This window comes from Talpa europaea (genome assembly GCF_964194135.1).
Source record: "Talpa europaea genome assembly, chromosome: 6".
Classification (NCBI taxonomy): Eukaryota; Metazoa; Chordata; class Mammalia; order Eulipotyphla; family Talpidae; genus Talpa; species Talpa europaea.
The window spans coordinates 117542545-117565157 of record NC_140072.1 but is presented as its reverse complement, the minus strand read 5'-3'; the positions used below and the strand labels follow the sequence as shown (position 1 = coordinate 117565157).

Genomic DNA, 22613 nt, shown 5'->3' with positions numbered 1-22613 from the left:
TTCACTTTTAGATAAAAGTGAAAAGTCATATTTCTTTCACTTTTAGATTAAAAAAAGTAACCTTGGAGATTATCTAGGTCATGCCCTTCATTTTATGAGATCTAGAAACAGGTCTTCAGCGGTCAGGTGACTTGCCCAGGGTCACCAAGATGATACAATGGGAACAGCCAGCACTAAAACATCTACCCATCTCCTGACCCTGACTGGGGACCTGAACCCCCAGCATGCCTGACCTTTGTGCTGAGCAGGAGGTCTCCCACAGGAAATGGGATGGAACACATTACAGAAATAGTCTAGGATATGATCAAAGAGGCCTGTGGGAGTCTTAACCAAATCTTACCCTTTTCCATCTTTGTCCATCCGATAATTCAACAAGATGAGATTCTCAAGGCTTTTGGCTCTGTAAAACACAAAGAAATTCAAGTAGAAGACTACATATTGAAATAAAATTATATGGTATCTTGAAAGGTCAGATACAATAAACATTCTTCATGAATTGCTCATTTATTCATATTGAATGGAAGAGCAGAAATCCTTCTGGGCAATTATGTCTGAATTAAATGGATAATAGTGAGAGAGCTACCCCATCTGCTAGTATATTTTTATGCCAGAGGATACAACTTCCTTCCAGCTACTGTCTGAAAGAATAAAACCAGCAATCTGGGAAATCATATTTTCAAGTTAGAGACAGATGCACTTACCTTTTCTCTGTTTGCTCTGTCTTAGGATTTGCTCTGAAGAGACCATCAAGACCTTGATTTCTTGAAATACATTACATTGATAGAAAATATCATCAGTTAACAGATAGTTAACTCTATGGAAACATAGGCTACTTGACATCTAAAACAGGAAATAGAATTTATTCCAAACAAGTATTTTCATAGACTCAAAATTTAAATTGTGGTGGAACTTACCATATTGCATGTATAGCTACAAAGATAATAGATCTTAAATGTTCTTATTACAAGAAAAAAATTGGTAACTCCATATGGCAATGGATGTCCTGGTGTTGAACATTTCACATATAATATAAATATCAAATCATTATGTTGTACAGCTAATATAATGTTATATGTCAATTATACCTCAATAAAACCAAATAAATAGCAATACCTTAGTGAATCATACAAACTGGGATCCACAAGCCATATGGGTCCACAAATGAGGTGTTTTAGATTCAAGGAGTGTTTGGTTTTTTTTTCGTGTGGGCCAATGTTTGCAAAGATTGCCATGACACTGAGAAACCTGGATTTCTGCCCAAAATATCCTGAAACACGGAGCTCAGATTCTCACGTGGCAATATTCAGCTGGATTTGAGAAACAGCTGGTCACTTTAGAAAGGGCATTCTCCCTGCTATGTTTCATACAGTCAGCCCTTCCATTTATTACATCTGGCTGGCCTCAGCAGGCCATGTTGTCTGTGACTCTGGATCTAATACCTCCTCTCTTAATAAGTGAGGAAACTGAAGAACAGGAAATATCAGTGAGTTGTTGATAGTCAATCATATATCAACAGATCATTATTGATAGGAAAGGGCATGAAAACCATATATCATGATCCTCAGATCAATTAACTCATTTGCCATTTCCTTGATTCTCCTCCGCTTTGGTGCTTGTCCATTGAGTATCTCAGCATGCAAAGAAGCCGGGAGGCAGCTAAAATGGCACACGCCTCCAACACAAACTTCAGGTAATACAATTTTTAAATTATGTAATTATGAGTGATTCAAAATAAAGTCATAATGTTAACTAAGACAAAAGTGGGTTTTGTATTAATTAAACTAAAAGTATTCAGTGACCAAATCAAACTCAGTTTATATACTAGTGCCCTAGTATTTCAGCAAAAGAAATGTGGTCACTTATGTTACTGCCTGAATAAATAAGTGGAGAATGAAAATCAAAGACACTTTAATATTAGCATATTTAGACCTTAACAATCATTGATAATAATGATGAAATGATGATGATTTCTGTAAGCTTTTAACTCAAGATTTGGAGGAAACTTTTGACTTCACCACTATGTGGGTCCTCATCTTCACGGACTGATAAAACTTAGAAATCACAATACAAAATTCAGTAACAAACAAATAGACATTAAAAAAATCTTACCTACTCAAGCTTTTATTCATCATTATGATATTATCCAATTCTTCACTTTTGGAAGGAAAAAAAAAAAATCTCACATCAGTAAAACTTTAGCCAGAGTCAGACAGATATTATTTCCCAATTCTCTGAAATAGATACTCCACCTTTATCATCGTCATCTTAAAATCCCGTTTACACTTCAAGACTCTCCTCACGCACCTTGTTCCCTAAGAAATCTTTTCCAATCCTTGAGCTGAGTAGGGTCCCCTGAATTTTTGGAACCCTTGCAGCATTTTTTTTTTCCTCTCCTCTGAGGCATTACCACATGTCTCATGTTAATGCCCCTCTCTCCCAAAAGTACTCACAATCTAGAACTTTATTTTGTACTGAATCCTCCTTAGTCTTTAATTTAGTGTGTTTCATCCAGTCAATGATTAATACAGGTTTTTAACTGGATCGCTATCTTTGCATAATGTATTTGCACAAGGTAGTTTTGGGAACATTTGTTCATCAGAATATCTGATTTTTTTCTTGAGTTCCAGGCCTACCTCATTCCAGTTCAGCTGAATTTGTTATCTTGTTTCCATATTTGAGGACTGTAACTTTCTGACTATTTCCTCAGGAATGACCTGTTGAAGCTAAAGCTAAACTTCTAAAATATTCCTTAGAACCACATGAGCTCGGCTCTCTCCCCCAAGAAGGCAGGCTCCCACATGGTTCTTGTTTCTGTTTGCTCCTCACAGCATGTTTTTTCTTCAACTTTTCTGTCCTCCTCCTTTGTCTTCATTTCTCTTACCTTCTTCATCCTGTTCTTTAGTTTACAAATTTTATTCCTCCTTTCTTCCTGCTCTAGAATCACACACAACCCACACTTTCTCAATGTTCCTCCTTCTTCTTGAGTCATGACTGGAATTGACCGGGGCACTATGAGGCCCAGAAACTCAGCAGTTACACATTCAGGTTCCCAAGTCAGGGATAATTGGATACCAATCCTGGATATACCACTTATGGTGGAAGATCCTCGGTGAGTTTACCTAACCTTTGCTGCCTCAATTCTTCCATCTGTAAAATAAGAATACTAATTATACCTACCTCAGAAAAGAATAAGCTAATAAATATGAAGTGTTCATCCTAATATCTAGCAAGCCATAAACTCTCAATTAAATTTAGTCATTGTAATAAACAGTTTTCCATCAGTATTAATTTTTTTCATTTAATCAACACTTACTATAGTTAACATATGAAATTGCATTTGGATAGAGCAAGATTTTGGCTCAGCCTTAAAGAGGTGTAGTCCCTGAGTCACTGTGTGCTTTGAAGACAATCTGGCATAAAGTAGCACCAGAATTGCTGCTGGGACTCTGACAGTCTCCTCTCAGAGACTCTGCAAACATTAGCAGTCATCATATAAATGAATCCTTTGGAGTAATCTTACATTGCACGGGGAGGATTGAAAGATAATAGCAAATACAAAACACAAAAATTGACGTACAAAAGGGCCTCCCCGGTGGCGCAGCGGTTGAGCGCTGGGTTGCGAAACTGCGCGCGGCCTCTGCGGCGCCGGTTCGATCCCCGGCTGCTCCCCGGCCACCAGAGGAGGGTCCCACATGGCGCGCAGACCTCTCCTGCCGCCCGCTGCTCCCCTCAGCAGTGTACTTCGGTCCTTCTGCCTGCTCTGCTCCCCGCTCTGGCTCTGGTGAATTCTCTCACCCTCCCGCGCTTCTGACTGTACCCAGTGCATGTATAAACAAAACAAACAAACAAACCAGCAAACAAATAAATAAAGCATGCCTCTATAAAAAAAAAAAAAATTGACGTACAAAAGCTGCTGACCCTGACAAAAATTAATTTTCTATCCTTGTGTGGGATGGCCACTATCTGGTCTTCAGACACAATGCTCCATTGTTGTCTCTTGCTTGAAATTCTACCTTCTGACTCTGAGGCTGAGTATCCTCAAGGGAAAAAGCAAACCTAAGAATCCTGTAAATTGCAGCCCAGACCTTTGTGACTGGTGTGAGTCACAGTGAGGAGATTACGGATTTGGGTTTGCTGCTGTTTATCACAAGAAAATTAGCATAAATCAGGAGAAGACACTCTGTGGGAAATAAAATAAAATGGAGATTGTATTCTGAATAAAGGAGTGAGCTTTTAAAATGACTTTAAATTGCTGAAAGCTTTGGATATTAAATGTCACCATTGCATTTGTGATAAACTAAATGCTCTTAGTCAGATAGGAATGAGGGTCCCTTTCCCAAAGGAGTATTACAAAGAGAAGCTGGGATAAATCAAGCTAATTCTAGTCTCATTGGATGGCCCACAGTAATGATACTCAGCTATGTCAATGTAACAGACATTTCCCCTGATCCCTGTCAAAGTAGTAGCTTCTCGGGCCTCCCCTGGTGGCACAGGCGGTTGAGCGCAGTGCTGTGAAGCAGTCCACAGCCTCTACAGCGCCGGTTCGATCCCAGCCAGCCGGCGAGGGTCCCACATGGTGCGGCAGACCTCTCCTGTCTCGCCCACTGCTCCCCTCAGCAGCGTACTTTGTCAGTCTGCCTGTTCTGTTCTCCGCTCTGTCTCTGGTGAATCCTCTCACCCTCCCGCGTATCTGGCCTGTACCCTGGTTCTTGTATAAATAAACAAATAAACAAACAAACAAACAAATAAATAAATAAATAAATCTTTAAAAAAAAAAGTAGTAGCTTCTCTCTGTGAAGAATATCTTTGGCACTGGAACTTGTCTGTTGTGGTGAGAGAGAAGGGACAGGAAAATTTAACTCAAATTTTCATTATTTTTCCTTGACTCATCTCAAACCATAATTTCCCTTCAACATCACTCACCTATCTCTCCCACAAACATCCTGATCACCCACCAAAACTGTCCAGTCCCTAAAAGAATGAAATGGACTGTGGTGGATGACTACAGGTGCCTTGGTGAGGGGTGTGACCTGGTGACAGACATCTGAAGAGATGTGAGCCTACACCCCTAAAACATGTACAGTTTGGTAAACTGTAATGTTGTTAAAAAATAACGCAAGTATACAGGGCCTCCCTGGTGGGGCAGGTAGTTGAGCGCAGCACTGTGAAGCTGTCCGCAGGCTCTGCAGGCGTGTTCAAGCTGAGCTGGCCAGGGAGATACCCACATGGCATGGCAGACCTCTCTTGTCTCACCCGCTGCTTCCCTCAGCAGTGTATTTCATCAGTCTGCCTGTTCTGTTCCCCATTCTGTCTCTGGTGAATCCTCTCACCCTTCTGTACATTTGGCCTGTATCCCAGTTCTTGTATAAATAAATAAATCTTTTTTTAAAAATGCAAGTATAAATAAATAATGAAATATTACCTTAAACAAAAATGCATAAATAAAATTAGACACCCAAGCACTTAAGATGAGAAAAGAAATGAAACATTCAAGATACTTTCTCCAGCCCCTGTCTGGATTCAGAGCTCCTACTGTGTTTATGAGTCTGCATAGAATAGCTGTTACTTCTGGTTTTTCTCTTCAGTTCTTTTGATTGTGATTGTGATCCCTAGTATCACTCTTAGCGCTGCTTAATTCCGTAAGCAAGGAAAATTTTTGTGGGTTTGAGATTTAAATTATGGAATATTTTTACTCAAGTTTTTCTCACTGCTTATTTAACATAATCTATTGCATAAACATCTATTTTGCACAAAGCATCATGTCAAATTCTGCAAATGGCATATTGTAAATAAGGAAAAAAATCTGCTCTGAGAGATTAAAGAGATTATAGAGAGGATGAAATAATTGCATCAATAGTAGGAAGCAATAACAAATATGATTAGTGATTATAAAACATGAATAGTGAGGACTCTAATAGCTTAGAGAGGCAGAAGTCACATTTCAATAGATCACTCAGGGAATCCCACAAAGTAGGTGATACTTGATCTGTATCTTCCTAAAAGGTTAGGACTTGGAAGGATGATATGGTTGCCTTGAGGCTGGAACAGACAGTCAGTGGGGAGAATGACATGAACAAAGAAAGTATCTGAAAATTATAGAAAAGAAGTGATTTAATTTGGCATTGAATGGAGTAGAATAATGGTGAAGTGAGAAATAACTCTGGAGCATTAGGTTGGAGCCAGGCTAGCAAGGACCTTAAATGAGGTTATATGTAATTGAATGGGTACCGAAGAGTGAGTGGGTAATTGTTCAAACAGAATCTTAGGGGGAAAACTGACAATAATGGGTAGTAACGGGTTAATGGGGATAGAGCCTGGAAGCAGGTAAGCAAACCTGGAAAGCTGCTCTCACAACCTAGGCTGGAGTCGATGAGTGTTTGAACTTGGGACAAGGTCATGTCAGTATGAGGGTTCTTTCGACTTTTAATCCATACATGACTGAGATGAGATAGAAGGGGAATGACATGGAGGAAATCAAGAATGACCACAGAATACTGAGCCTGCCTGAATGAAAGAACAGAGGACATGTCAGGAAACAGTGGATTTGGGAAGGAAGTTGACTCTGGTCTAAGACATTCTAAATCGGGTTGCTGAGGAGACAGAAAAGTAGAGATCTAGACAAACAACATCAATACACCACTGGACACTTGGAGTGAGGCCAAACCTATGGAAAGTGAGGTCACTGCACAATGTGTGCGGTCACCAGAAGAGTAAGCGGAGCGTCCATAAATGTCAGTACCACCTAATCTTGGAACATTTGTCTAGTGACACTGATTCTTTCCTTCTTTTAAGTTTATATAATAAACAGCATTGGAATTTTGTTCATATTTGGGACTCTTAAAGGTATACCACTTAAATATTTTTGAAACATAAAAAGAAAAAAAAGTAAACTCAAAAGTTCTAAAAACTCACCCCTTGTCAGTCTTCTGAAGTGAAGAGGCTACTTTTACAATGTTCTCAAGATCCTGACTCCTTCAAACAGTGAAAAATAAGAGTTAAAGACAGTAATCCTTGAAATAGCTAAAATTTTCTTATCTGTTTTCAATGAAAAAATAGTTCAAATATTGTTCTGAAATTATTATTGAGCTTAACTGAATAGCAAAATAATTCTAGCACATCTCTGTCCTGGTATACACACACCCATGCACTCCATCATTCCACCTGGGTGTTGGCTCTGCCACCTAGTGGTCAGTAAATTAACTAGTTTCTCCTAAAGGTGTATTGTCTGTTCCCAGGTCCTGCATTTAAAAAAGGATATGGAAACTCATGCCATTGGCAGCAACGTGGATGGAGCTAGAAGGAATTATGCTCAGTGAAATAAGCCAGAAGGAAAAAGAAAAATGTTGGATGGTTTCACTTATAGCAGGAATATAGGGGAACCCAATAAGATATCAGTGTAAAAAAATAACAGTACAAAACACAACAAAGCAAAAATGGACAATTATAAATTAGAGACATCCTGCAGGGGAGGAGGCTGGGGAGGGATCAGAGGGAGGGAGGGAGGATCACAGTGGACTGGGGTTATGGTGCACAGGTGCCTTGGGGAAGGAAACTCTATGGGGACTACACCTGAGGGGGTGGGGGGAAGCAAATATTGTTTAAAAATGAACAATGATGTAAAAAATTTTAGAAATAATTAATAAAAAAGGATATGTAAATAAGCAAAACAAAAACAAGCCTTTAAACAATAAAACCAAATTAATGGTTATTAGAAGGGAAGCAGGGTGGAGTAGGTAAATCAGGTAAGAAAAGGCTCATCTGTAGATGGAATTGCACTTTCGGTAGTGAACATAATATATATAGGTTATTTTACAAAGATGTACACTTGCAACCTATATAATGTTACAGTGCAATATTACTGCAATGAAATTTTTAATGCATATGGAAATGAATACAGTTAATTGTACACATAGAAACAGAAATGCTTTCAAAAGTTTTTCTGTCAGAACCAAGGAGCATTAGCCACATATCCAAATGATGAGTAGCCCCTCACATAAGGTGAATGTATTTGTCTCGCTAGGTTTCCAAAGTGAAATAAAGTACATTTTAAACTGTAGGACAGTTGGAAGCACTTGAGCCACGCGGTCTCCCTAGATCATGAAAAACGATCACTGGAAAGGTCCTTAGGTTTCCACAGACCTGGAGGATGTATCAGGAAATAGAGTGTTTGGAAATGAAGTTGACTCTGGTCTAAGACATTCTAAATGGAGTTGCTTCACAAGCAATGTCTCATTGAGCACGAATGGGGCTCCACAAAGAAAAAATTCTGTAGTTAAGCAAATGTGGGAAGTGTGCCCAACTCTGGAGATTCAGGAAATATATGAGCACACTGAAGGTCCTAAGAATTCCTGTGGCAAAAAACTCCATTTTGTGTTTTCTCAATGTGTTGGACTATTAATCCTTTCTTTCATGGAACATGCATGAACATCTTGGGGCACATGGGACACAGTTTGGACATTGCTATGGTAAAGTTGCACTATAAGTTTACTAGGCACAAGGCAAACATGTGTCTCCCCAAAGGTCAGATATCCATGTGATGTATCACACTGGGACTCCTCCGAGTCCCAATTTGATCCCAAAGGAGATCACAAATTTTTTTTAAAGATTTATTTATTTATGCATACAAGAACTGGGGTACAGGCCAGAGGTGCGGGGGGTGAGAGGATTCACCAGAGACACAGTGGGGAACAGAACACGCAGACTGACTGAAATACACTGCTGAGGGGAGCAGTGGGTGGGACAGGAGAGGTCTGCCTCGCCATGTGGGTTGCTCCCTGGCTGGCTGGGGATCGAACTCGTGCTGCAGTGGCTGCGGATAGCTTTACAGTACTGTGCTTTACCCCTTGCGCCACCAGGGAGACCCGAGATCATAAAATTTTTGACAGAAAAATTGGTTTATCATAATGGTTAAAATGATAATTTAATGTTATATGTGTTTTACCATCATGAAAGATGGTTCATCAAATTAGTAGACCTAAAAAACAGCATTGCTCAAAAACTAATTTCAAAAGTAGTGTCATTTCTAAAAAAGAAAAACATATGTATATGAAGTACTCAACTAGATGGGAAGTACAAGACAACAGGCATAAGGATGCTTCTGGGGAAACAATACCCAAAGGCTTCAACACTATCTGTGAGCTCTTCCTGATAGTGCAGGTGGTGCTGGATGTGATTTTATACAGTCCACTCTGACAAAGCTTTTGTAGGACAAGTTCAAGCAAACGGCTATCTCTTCAGTTAATTTTTTATACGTAAGGCTCAACTATATTGTAGACTTTGGTATGAGTGCTGGGAATAAAGAGGTATTCTCCTCTCTTAAGGGGTTTGATCCTATTCTGGCATCATGTTCATGGAATTTTAGTTCTTTTCTTAATATAAAGGTGAGATAGACATAAAAGAAATAAAATTTTGTAGGAACATATAAGAAGCCACTATACGGAAGTCAGCAGAGAACTGATTTTATCTATTTCATTATTACTTGTTTTGTATTTTTAAGTGTTCTTATAAAGCATGTTTAATCGTTTCTATAATTACAGAGATATAGGTCATCGTACCTTAGATTTCTTTCAGCAGATCTGTTGGTTTCTATATAAGCACCTGGTTTAGGTGGACATATCTGCCTATATATTTTTAAATTTAAAGAGAATAGGTGTTAGGTCAGAAAACACTTTTCTGTTAAATCTAAATTTATAGGAAAACATTTATATTCAGAGATCAAAGTTGTTGGAGCCATAACACTACTTGAAAGAACAAAGCTTTACTTTAACTCTTTAGGTAGGATTTTTTGGGTTTTTTTTTTTAATTAATTTTTTCCCTTACATCATTGTAGTCACCATAGTTCTCCTGCCACAGTATCACCCTCAAACCGTCACCATTTTCCCTTGTCTTCTTCCTTCTCCTGTTTTGTCCCCCTTCCCACCCTTTCCTTTGCTGTAGGCCTCAGTTCTATGGGCAGCTGCTAATTTTGACTTTTTCTTGAACTTTCATTTGGTTTCTCTTCTTTTGGTAGATTTGAACTTAATCATCTTCTATTTAAAATTCTAGAGTCCAGGGGCCTCCCCTGTGGTGCAGCGGTTAAGTGCTGGGCTTCGAAGCTGCCCGCAGCCTCTGCAGAGCTGGTTCGATCCCCGGCCGCCGGGTGAGGGTCCCACATGGCGCGCAGACCTCTCCTGCCATGCCCGCTGCTCCCCTCAGCAGTGTACTTCGGCCCTTCTGCCTGCTCTGCTCCCCACTCTGGCTCTGGAGAATTCTCTCACCCTCCCGCACTTCTGACTGTACCCAGTGCTTGTATATATAAATTAAACAAATCTTTATAAAAAAAAATAAAATTCTAGAGTCCAATGTACTAATTTCGCAGGTTAGCCTTTAACCACTGTGTATAACTAGAAATAACTGTTCTGAATATATTCATGCTTATTTTTGAATCTTCTGTAATCAATAAAGCATATCTATATTTATCATTTTATACATAATAATATAATATTTTAAAATATGAAGGATCTTCTTTGTTATTAGCCATTGAAGGGAAGATGTTTTTCATAAAGACTTATTTACACAGTAACATAGTATCAAGAAATGTATTTGTTCAGATATTATGGAAATATTATAGGTCCATTACCCCTACCACATTAAAAATGACAAAATTGAGTTGACAGATTAAATTTTTCATTGTTAGGGACTGTCACAATTTATGATGTAGGGTTTCTCTTTGCTCTTTTTCTATGTATTTTATTGACCTACTTAGAAATTCATGCTTGTTCCGAGAAGCACTATTCAACTATTTTTCTGTCCTCCTGAGGACAAGTGTTAATTACATAAGGAAACAGTGTCCTTTCATATTCTTTCATTAAAAATCATCTTGCTGTGATTAAACTAATCAGGATTTAAAGGACGCAAGTTGTCCTAATTTTATTTTTAAGATCATTGGTGAAAGAAATTGAGTAGTAAAAATGGATTAGACTAATTCCCATGAAATTCAGCTTCTTTTAAATCTGCACAAGTTCACTGCTTTAGAGTCACTGATTTTAAATTAGAATTTAGGTGGTATTAAAGCAAATTTATTTTGGCCCCCTAAAAATACCTCCTATTCAAATTAGTATTCAATTGCTCAATAGTATAAGAGTAAAGAGGAAAATGACACAAGATTAAAAAAAGCTTGAGGAGTTATTTTTAAGAGTACAATTATAACCTTGTGCAATAAAAAGCTATAAATCCGGTCTATATTTTTAACTAATTCAATGAAGTATTCCCTTATCTCATTAAAAAAATTTACCTTCTCATCCTAAGAGCAAAATTTCAAAAGCCCTGTGAAGTCTCTTTGAGTGGAAATTCAGAACTTGGTTTGTAACTCAAGAGGCTGAACCCCTATTGCTATATAGTTCTGTATTCAGTTAGCACTTTCTAGTTGAAGTTGCCCTCTTATTTTAAGACTAGTTCCAGAATTATCTTACATGCTGTCAAAAATCACCACCAAAATGCAAAAAATACAAAAGAATCAAAGAAAAGCAATCAAGCCGATGTAATGTATTCAGTCTTCATTGATATACCATTTTTTAAATCTCACAATAATAATGAAAATGTGCAATGTAAAGTTTGAAAAATGGTTTGAGATTATAAAACAGTTTGATAGGAACATATGGGAAGATTTTCAGTTCTCTAACTTTATTTCTAAGTATTAATTATCGAATGACAAAGATTCAAAGCAGAAAGAAAGTTTGTCTTTTTTTTCCCTTGATTTGGAGACAAGTTAATGAGAACATTTTTCAAAATTTGTGATAGTTTTGAAATTAATTACAAATGCCAGCGCTAAAACAAGACTTAAGAACTAGAGCTATTCCTAAGACAAGTGGGGGTCTAAAACTAACACAAAGTTTCAATAATGTCTTTTATCAGAAAATATAGCTCTTAATGGGAAACTTTACTAAGATATATATATATGTATGCATTTTGTGGCTATATATTTAAATCATATGTGTTAAATACATATACATGTATCTTATATATGTATATATTTATTTATATTCAGAAAGAAAGTTCCATATATGTTGTTTCTTAATATATAAACTACAAGAAGCCTGAGCACAAATACCTCTTAGTCATGAAAATTTTTCAGTTTCTATCTTGAAGATGCATTTCCATAAGACAAGTAATGATCATAAATATTCTAAGGTACACAGATACACACTTGTATTGGCAAATAAAATTAGAACAGTTTTACAAGGTTTTCAGCCAATGAGCATGAAACTCATACTCGTGCTTTGCATAAAAGAGGTCATGATTTATTTGCTTTTTATTTCTCCTGAAATTCTCAAGAATTTCTGTAATACTAGTTCTTACCTATTATCCTGCCTCAGCAGGTGAGGAGATGTAACAGGAGAATTGGGCTTTGGAGGTATTGGAGGGTGAACAGTTGGCTCCCTTGAAAACAGAAAGCAGCATTTCATTTAACCAAATGCATTTATTGCTTGTATGGAAATATCTCATATATATTACAACTTCCTTGCATGAGGTCCCTGAAAAGTCAGAGCCTGTGGAGCAGTAAACATCAAAGATGTCAAATATTTAAATTACAGATATTTTAAACTTCATTTAATCATATTTTTGGAAACCTCATCTTTTAACTAAAGCAAAGCTAAAAATACATATTTTTAAAACAGTTTAATATTTTACTAGAATATCTAGCTCAAAATGTTGTATTTTGTGTCAGCAGCAGCATATGAGCATAGGAAATGGTTCTTGGAAATTAATATATAAGCTTCTTTAGGAATTATGTCAAATATCAGACTACTACACAAATAGCAAAAAAGACTTTGAATCCCACAGGCCTCAAGGTGAAGTTGATTTAAAACTCTTAACTTAATCTGATTTAACTACTGTCAGCACTGGCTAGTTTGATACTAGCAAAGCATACACATGCTGTCAGCCTGAATTTTCCAATGAAACTCCAATGCCAGGCTCTGAGCTGGCACAGTTTAATGACCTGGCAACTGGAGATGAGCAATTATGCACACATTTTGGGTAGCGGCAACACCTTACCCACGACATCCTTCCCCTCATCACCACTCCCACCCTAGTTATTCCCTCTTATCCTCGAGATAAGCCCCATAGCTACTAAAAGAGCCCTTGTGATCTGCACCCCACAGATCCCCACCCCTGCCTTCTGCAGCATGGCAGATAAGCACAGGAGCTCTGGAATCAGGTTGCCTGAATTGCCAGCTGTGTGACAGGGGTTACCTGATTTCATTTCTTTATCTGAAAAAACCCTTCTGATAGGATGGTGGGGTGTTGCCAGAACTGAATGAGATCATGCTTTTTATTTAACAAGCATTTAATGGTAGCTTTCTACACACCAGACATTCTGCAAATGGACTGTTTCTCTTTCTCAAAAGGCTTTTAATACACAAGGAATAAATGACAGATAAAGAAAAATATTATAAAGAAAAATAAAACAGAGTTAGAGAATGTTAACTTTCCAGATGCTACTGATAGATGAAATAGAACAAGGATAGGAAAGTTACCATGGTTTTGGCAATATAGTGATCATGGGTCACCCCGATAAGAGCAGTTTTGAGGAAACAGTGGTGGAAAAAACATGATAGGAATGGAGGAAGTCACTTCCACATGGTAGGAAGCCAGGAAGTAGAGGCATTATGGAGATACTCTTCTTTATATTTTTTATTTATACAAGAACTGGGGCACAGTCAGAGGTGTGGGAGGGTGAGAGGATTCACCAGAGACAGAGCAGGGAGCAGAACAGGCAGACTGAAGAAATATACTGCTGAGGGGAGCAGCAGGCACAACAGGAGAGGTCTGCTGAGCCATATGGGTATCTCCCGGGTCGGCCGGGAATCAAACCTGTGCTGCAGAGGCTGTGGACAGCTTCACAGCACAGCACTCAACCCACTGTGCCACCGGGGAGGCCCTGATGGAGATTCTCTTTAGAGATATTTTGCAGTGAAGAGGAAAGAGAGAAATGGGTAGTTAGGTGAAGGTTGGTGGGTCGGGAGTTTTACTACTACATGTGCATATGATGATGGGAAAGTTACAGGTAAGAGACCAAATGTGATAGTGCAAGGAGAGAATAGAAAATTGCTAGACACGTGCTTTAGGAGTGATGGGACGGCTAAGCGCTCAAACAGGCAGGTAAATACTGTTTAGGTGTGTCTCAGAGGCAAAAAGAAGTGAATCTGGCTACACAAAGCAGAGACGGTTTGTGGAGCACCCAGGTGTGCAAGAGGGAATTACAATTCACACAACGAGGGTGTGCAGTTGTGAAGGCCAAGAAAAGCAGAGGGGCACATTCATTTCCAAGGGTGATGCATTTACACCCCTGCTGGGCGAGGGCCAGGCAATGCCACATTGGCTTCAATTCACCTCAAAGGAGTCTTCATTTGCATCTCTGCAATGACAGCCACAGATGACAGAATCCAAGCCCTGGGGCAATGAGGGAAGTCATTCATACTGTGCCAGGAGCTCGATGTGATGCCAAGCAGGGGGATTAAAATGCAAGAATGAGGCAGGAAGCTGTAGCCCAGGGTGTTTTAGAGAAGGAAACAAGAGACATTCATGTAGAATGATCCTGTTTGAATATCACCCTGAGATGCCATGCTTCAGCTTGGAGAAGTTGACCCTGGATCTTACCTCTGGCCTTCCCTCAACCCCTCAAGATCTTTGCAGGATCAATGCCATCTCTTTAGTGATTATAATTATAAAGAATAACTTTCAGGAATAAAAAGGCAACTTTCACAAGAAACACATGAAAACTTGTAGATACTAGCCCAAATGTCAAAGCTCATGGAAATAACACTGCAAAACTATTTATGCTATTTCCATTTCATTTGTTGCTAAAAGATCACTTCTTTTCATTGTGGCTTTTGAGGAAGACATGCTTGGCCCTGTGACTGTCATTTCTAGAATGACTTTGTGAAGAACATTTCTACTATTGTAGCACAGGTCTAGCAGAAACAAAAACAATGGACTCTGATAGTTAATTGTTAGTTTCATTTTCACTTTCCACTGTGCTTAGCTTCTCTATCCCACAAATGAAACTTTTATTCCAACAATGACAAAGGAAATGGAAACTATATTCTCTGAGTTTCAGTAATATGCCAATTTTGTCAGACTCTCACATACATTATTTTATTCAAATCATACATCTGTCCTGTGGAGTGCATATGATTATTATTATTTTCACTGAGTATAAACAAAAAGGTAATTTTCCCTAGTTTATAAACAAAAAGGTAATTTGCCCTAGGTCAGGCTGCTAATGGCTTAGTCTGGGATTTGCTGCAATCTTTCTGACATCAAATTTTATGCCCTTTTTTCCTATTTCATACTGTATCAAACCAATACTCTTGCAGATATTGCCAATGAATAGCTAATCACAATACATTGCCTGGCATTACTTCTTTACCCAATGAAAGAGTTCTTGGCTGAGCATTTATTCCACAACTACCCCATTTATAATGTCAGGACACATCATAGTGCTTGGGACAAATTTAGGCATTCAAAATGTGCCTGCACCCCAAGAACTTCTATAATGTAAACACTTGTTCAAAACAATTATTACTGAGATAATGTCTCACTTACTAGCAGTCAGTGGCCATTTCAATAAAACCACAATGTGATTATGAGTTGGCAGAATTCCTGCAAGGAATTCTCAATTTCACAGATTAATGAGCATTTGATATAGACTAAGCGTCTTGTATACACATGTACTGCATTTTCCGTATATATCCAGATGCTGTCATGGTTAATAAAATTTAAATGGCATAATTTATAAGAACAGATAAATTTTAACTGGTCAATATATAAAGATAAATTTTTCAGTTCTGCTGAATTCATAGCAACTTTTGGTCTCATGATGTTTTCTTGTAGACATAAAAATAGTAGAACTATTATCAGATGAAAAATCATAAACGCTTTCAGCATTAACAATGAGTCTACTCAGGGCCTCCCTGGTGGTGCAGGGGTTAAACCTCAGAGCTATCAAGCTATCACCAGCCACTGAGGCATGAGTTCAATCCCCGGCTGGCCAGGGAGCTGACCCTCATGGCACAGCAGTCCTTTCTTTTCTCGCCCATTGATCCCCTTGGCAGTGTATTTCAGGAGATCTACCTGTTCTGCTCCCCACTTAGTTTCTGGTGAATGCCTTTGCACCTCTGGCCTATACCCCAGTTCTTATATGCATAAATGAATAAAGTCTTTAAAAAAAAAAAAGAACGAGTCTTCTCAAAACGGATCATAGACCTATATGTAAAGCATAAAACTATAAAACATTTTGAAAAACAGTGACTTTGGGTTAGGCAAAGGGTTCTTAAATATATTGCCAACAACACAAATCATAAAAAAAAAAATTTGAGGGCCTCCTCTGGTGGCGCAGCGGTTGAGCACTGGGCTGCGAAGCTGCCCGCAGCCTCTGCAGCACCGGTTCAATCCCTGGCCACCGGCGAGGGTCCAAATGGCATGCAGACCTCTCCTGCCGTGCCCACTGCTCCCCTTAGCAGTGTATTTCGTCAGTCTGCCTGTTCTGTTCCCCGCTCTGAGTCTGGTGAATTCTCTCACCCTCCCATGCTTCTGACTGTACCCAGTGCTTGTATAAATAAATAAATAAATCTTAAAAAAAAAAGAACAATGATGTAAAATATATATAAATAAATAAATTTTAAAAACTTGATAAATTGGACTTCATTATATTAAAAGGTGTTTGTCCTATAAAGTGCCTTAAGAAGATGAAAATATAAGCCACATACTGGGAAGAAGTTTTTCCAAATCATTATATATATATATATATACACACACACATATGTGTATATATATAGTATACATATATATTGTATATATATATTATATATATGTATATATATTGTGTGTATATATATATATATACACAAACCAAGAAATGAAAAAATAAGCAAATGATTTCAACATCATTAGTCTATTAGGAAATGCAAATTGAAACCATGATGAGATACATTACACACTTAGAATGATTGAAAAAAAATTTTAATGACAATACTAAATGATGTTAAGAACGAAAGCAACGTATACTCCCTTACACTGCTGGTGGGAAATAAAATGGTATAGCCACTTTAAAAACTGGCAGTTTCTTATAAAGTTAAACATATTTACATAAGACCTAGCAATCCTACCGACAGGCATTTATTCAAGAGAAATGAACACTTACCTTCATGAAAAACATTTATGTGAACATTAAAGCATCTTTGGAAACAACACAAATGCCCTTGAACTGATGAATAGATAAATGAACTGTGTACCTCCATGCAGTGTCTGCTCAACAATGAAAAGGAATGTACTACAGAGACATACAATCCCAGGGATGAATCTCATACACATTATGCTAATTGAAAGAAGTCAGGTTCAAAAGGCTATTGACACTGTGTGATTCCACTTATGCTACATTTTGCATATACCCGGGAAGAAGAAGACATGAGAGGATAAAGAAGTGTCCCCACAGTTTCCTGAGTATGAAAACAGTTAAGCAAAATGTTGGTCCTTGCACCCCATTATTACCATCGCCTTCCCCCAGGCTCTCAAAGGCACAGCATGCTCCAGTGCCTACTCTGTACCACACTGAGGTTTCCCTGCCTCCCAGAGTTTTCCTGCCCCAAAGTCATCTCCTCTCCACAAAATCCAAACCATCATTGTCTCAATGTGCAATAAGTCTGCCCAGTTTTAGTAGGAATTTTTTTGTGCATTTTGCCTAATATTTTTTATTAATTAATTAAATTTTCTCCTTACATCACTGTAGTCCCCATAGTAATTCCACCACCTTATCATGGTGATGAATCATCACCATATTCCTTTGTGTTCATCCCTCCCTTGTTTTGCCCCCCTTCTACCCCCTTCTTTGTTGTATGCCTCAGTTTTATGGTCAGCTTGCTAGTTTTGACATTTTCTTGATCTTTTGTTTGGCTTCTCTATATTCCACATAGATATATTCCACAAGTGAGACCACTCTATATTCCACAAGTGAGACCATCTGGTATTTATCTTTCTCCTTCTGACTAATTTCAGCTAGCATAATCCCTATCAGCTCCATCCACATTGCTGCAAATAGCATAAGTTTGTCATTTTTGATCAATGAGTAATACTCCATTGTGTAAATATATCACAACTTTTTGATCCATTTGTCTATTTTGGGACATTTGCATTGTTTCCATATGTTGGCTATTGTAATGGACCATAAGACTGGAATGATCAGAGATAGCCTGTTTAACCTATTAGACTTTTCTAGTTTTTAAATGAGCTGAGACTTATAATCTCTAGTTGATAGACCTTCGGGCAAAACTACAAAACAGTGAAATAAAAGTTTTAAAAGGTCAAACAGTTTGTTTTTTATGATTGGACAGCAGGAGTTGCAGCTGCGAGAGTGATGACTTTGACTGAGTGCTTGCCCCTAAGTATCCTGATCCTCATAGCTTCTTCCTCATCCCACTTTTGAACCTGAAGTTTCCCTGCTTCATCATATTTTAAGTGGCTGTCTGGGTACAGGGTCTCAAAGAGAATCTGAATGGGGAGGGGGGCAGTGGGGGTGTTTCTGATTTGTTGTTTGAAAATGTGTTAGTTAGAAGGTCAGGGACTGTCTGTTCACCCCATGGGATTGAGGGAAAAATAACTCACTGCTAATGATTAAGACTTTCATTTCCATATCCTCAGCTTTTCCTTCTCCTTGTTGTATTCGAACAACACTTTTCTAAAATTAATCAACTCTAACTCAGATTAATGTTTTTACAATGTTAAATTTTGGAATGGGTATTCTAGGAATTTAGATAGGATTTTAAAGTCACTTACTTTGATAGTTTACTGAGTCTTTGAATCTTTCTTTTTTACAAAGCAGATTCTAATTAATGTAAAGAAGATATTTGTTGAGATAAAATGAAATATGTTGTTTTAATTCCATTTGACAGCAAAATTTCTACATGGTTTGGTATCTGTAGAGTTAAAAATGTTTCAGCATGGTGAGAAAGGTTACATTTTCCCATTTATAGTTACAGACAGAAAAACAGAACTGTAGTGCATGGTTGCCATGGCAATGCACTTCTCAATCAGGATATTTTTTCTGCCTTCAACTCTACCAATCAGCTAACCGGCAGTGGAAACCACTGAAGGAGAAGAGGTTGAAACGAATATAGGTGAGAAATCATGAAATCCTGAGCAAGCATTTAATTACATGGTAATTTTCCTAGGTGTGTTTTCACTTTTATCAGTCGCATATTTTCTTCTCTATCTTGGAAAATGAAACCACACGCACAAAAAAACACATTTTTTTTTTTGTTGTCCACAGTGGCTTCATTGGCTGACCCTGAATTAGTGAGTGACACCACAAATATTCATGTTGTCTATTAAACAACTACATGATAAAAGTTCAAGTAGCCACAGGGGCTGATGTGTCAACAGAGATTTACCAGCAAGGTCCTTAGTGAGCTGGGAAGAGTGGTTTCTGTGAATGAATGGTGGTGGGAGCAGAAAATGGAGTTGGAAAGTATCAAGTTCTTCCAAGAACTTTGGGTATGCGGAAAGATGGGGTGCCAATGGGACAGATCTGTAAGATGAGGCTATTAAGTTTTTGGAGGCTATTTTTTAAGATGCAAAGATCTGGATATAGAAAGGAGGCAAACCAGTGAAGAAGGGTTTGATCAGAAAGGCATTAGAAAAGACAGATGAATGTACTGAGGAACAGCTACTAGAAAGCTAAAAGTTTGATTTAGGTTGGTTAAAATGAAAAGAAACTATAGATTCTGGTGGTATTTGGTTGGAAGATTTCAGAGGAAATCATCTCATTGACATAGGTCATTCAAAACACTGGCTGATTGTTTCCCTTCCCAGCAAGGCAGCAAGGGAAGGAAGAGATCAGAGAACTCTTGCATACTGATGATGAAGGGCTACCTTAAAATCATCTAGAAAAGGGATTATGTAAGTGCAAACTTTACCTTTTACACCTCACTATCATGAGTTACAGTTTATCTCCTATTTATCAAAAAAGGGGACAAGAGCTTTCAAAGATATTCAGCTTTAAACTCCAAAATTTTATCTGATCATCCAGGTCTTAAGTCTTTCATTTTAAGATTCATGTATATCATAAATAAAACACTTCTCTTAGGAAGCTGATATTTTGCCTTTAACTATAAACTATGGTATTTTAGAAAATTATATTAACTATAGATAGATTACATTAGATGTAATTATAGATGTAGAAATAAATTTAAACACAGATTTACATAGTCATTGGTGTAGACAGACACATATATATACCTAAAGGTATGTTACCATGGGTTCTTCTGTTGATAAAAAAAAGCTGAGACCTTTTGGTGTACAGCTTATTTAGTGCCTGTAATCAATTTTAATACAAACATACCAACACAAGTGTTCAATCCAAACACAGCTAAGTTTGATTTCCTCCACACTACATAAGTCAAGATAGGAACAACTGAGGAATTGGGTGATCCTTGGTATCAAAAGCTACAATAAAATCAAAGGGGTGGATGGGAGAACAGGAAAAGGACTCTCTCCTGTCATGATTTGGAACGTGGCGGCCTTTTCAAGAGTGTGGCACAGACAGGAATATGGGGAGAAAATGAAGTCTCTGGGAAAGATTAGGTGATAGAAAAATGAAGAGGCATAAAATGAAGAGCAGAAAAGAAAACAGAGATATCAGCATTAAAGGAAAAAAATGTTTGTAAAAGATAGGAAGGGAGAGAAAATGGAGAAGACAAAGAGTACATGTGAAAGATGAAGGAAAATAAGGTGAGTATTGTATTAGCTAGCGTTAAACATCATTGTTCCCATTTTATCTGTTTTTGACCTCTCTTCACTTTCTTTTGGTCTCCTAAGGGGACAAAGATTTCATTTGGAAGACTTTGTTTCCTTTTGTCATTTAATAATTGCTTCTATTTTTCAGCTTTTACTAAAAAGGCTATTTCTCAGCTCTTGGAATGCATTGGCATTAAAGGTGAGAAACAGAAGGTACACTTTGAGCTCTTCCAAAGAAAAGCACTTAATAAATCAAAGCCATTGCTATTTTGTTATTATTCTCTTCCTCTGAAAACTTGGCATGACATTAGCTTTGATCCTCAAAGAGATGTCTCCCAGTTTAGCCATTATATTAATAATCTGTGACTCTAAAAAAAGGAATGGATAACTAATTTGATCAACCAAGTCCAATCATCTTTTTTTCCCTAGTTCTGGTGCTATGGATATGAGCCAGGAATCAGAAATAGGAGTATTGTGACTCATTTTATCTTCCATGTAAATCACATCCAGCAATGCATAAATTCTAAGGGCATTTAGCCAAGGACTGTCAGTTCTGTGCAAGCAGAGATTCACAAGCTGAAAGCATGGGATGTTAACTCATGAATAACCCTTCCATATTTTTACACATATATAACCACCTATTATAGTGTTACTTTACATTAATATTAGAATAATTAGGAGAGAATAAAAATAAGAATTTATTTTGAAATAAATAATAAATATTTCCAAGTATATCAGGTATTATCTTGCAAAATAAAATTGAATGAGTCTTATAATCCCTGGAAACAATAGTAACTAGAAAAACTCCTATTTATTATTTTCCCCACTTAGGTATTTCCGTGAAAGATAACACCCATGAGAATATCTGATAACAGATTGAAGGGAAATAAGGTTTTAAACTAGAAGTATAATCCAGTCTTGGCAGTTCATATGATTGGAAGACTACTCATCTGTAGATGAGTAGATTTAAAAAGAAAACATTTTATCAGAAGGTGGATATAATTCCAAGTTGTGATTGTTCAATGTTCAATAATTATATATATAATAGTATATATCTGTATATATGAATATACAGCTGCAATACTAATGGTGAAAAAAAGCAATCAAGTAAATTATGTCTATTACTTAACCAAAATTCATTTATGTCCCTATAGATAAAACCTAAATTATAATAAAGGCCATTTATTTCCAAATATTATTTGGAAATAAAAAAGGAGATATTAAAGCCTACATAGCAGATGAAAATTTTAGGAAGTATAACACTCTAATAACAAGCATGCCATTTAATAATGGCTCTCTTTTCCAATCGTTGACTTGGAAAAATTGGTGTCATTGAAACATGGAAATATAGGTGAAAATATTCTAGGGGCTGATTACATGAAAATAATTTTGGATACCCTAAAGCTAAAACAAATGGAAGACCTATTTTTCCTCCTGTGTTAGAGATGACAGAGGTTATAGAATTTCTACACTGTATCTGCTTCTTTGAAGATTAGAGGGTAGAATACATGTTTTGTTCCTTCATCCATCCATCCCAAGATCCTAGAACAATATCTGACACACAATAATCACTTATTAAATATTTATTAAATTGTTGCTGACCTTCCCAACATGGTGTCCTCCACAGAGTCTATAATTTTGTTAATATTATTGCTTTCAGCAAAAAATAGAAATAGAAGATACCCATCTATCTGTAAAGTTTGCAAGGATATGGCTAAACATATCCACACGTATCTGGTCATCTGGGTCAATCATGGCCTTGAAGGAGTGTGCACTGGGAACCCACATTGGAACCTCACTGGCTCTTGGCAACTCTGTTCCTTTATGGACTGAATTTTGTT

General features: G+C 37.4%; 1 protein-coding gene across 1 annotated transcript in view; it reads right to left on the bottom strand.

Annotated features, from left to right (window-relative positions):
- SCEL (sciellin) overlaps positions 1 to 22613 on the bottom strand; it is a gene marked incomplete at both ends in the record, with an annotated part of 103362 nt that overhangs the window by 64176 nt on the left and 16573 nt on the right. Inside the window, 6 exons of the mRNA XM_084234903.1 lie at positions 341 to 400; positions 702 to 761; positions 2110 to 2154; positions 6913 to 6972; positions 9555 to 9620; positions 12337 to 12417. Of these exons, the coding sequence (XP_084091029.1) occupies positions 341 to 400; positions 702 to 761; positions 2110 to 2154; positions 6913 to 6972; positions 9555 to 9620; positions 12337 to 12417 (372 nt within the window). The remainder of the gene's footprint in view (positions 1 to 340; positions 401 to 701; positions 762 to 2109; positions 2155 to 6912; positions 6973 to 9554; positions 9621 to 12336; positions 12418 to 22613) is intronic.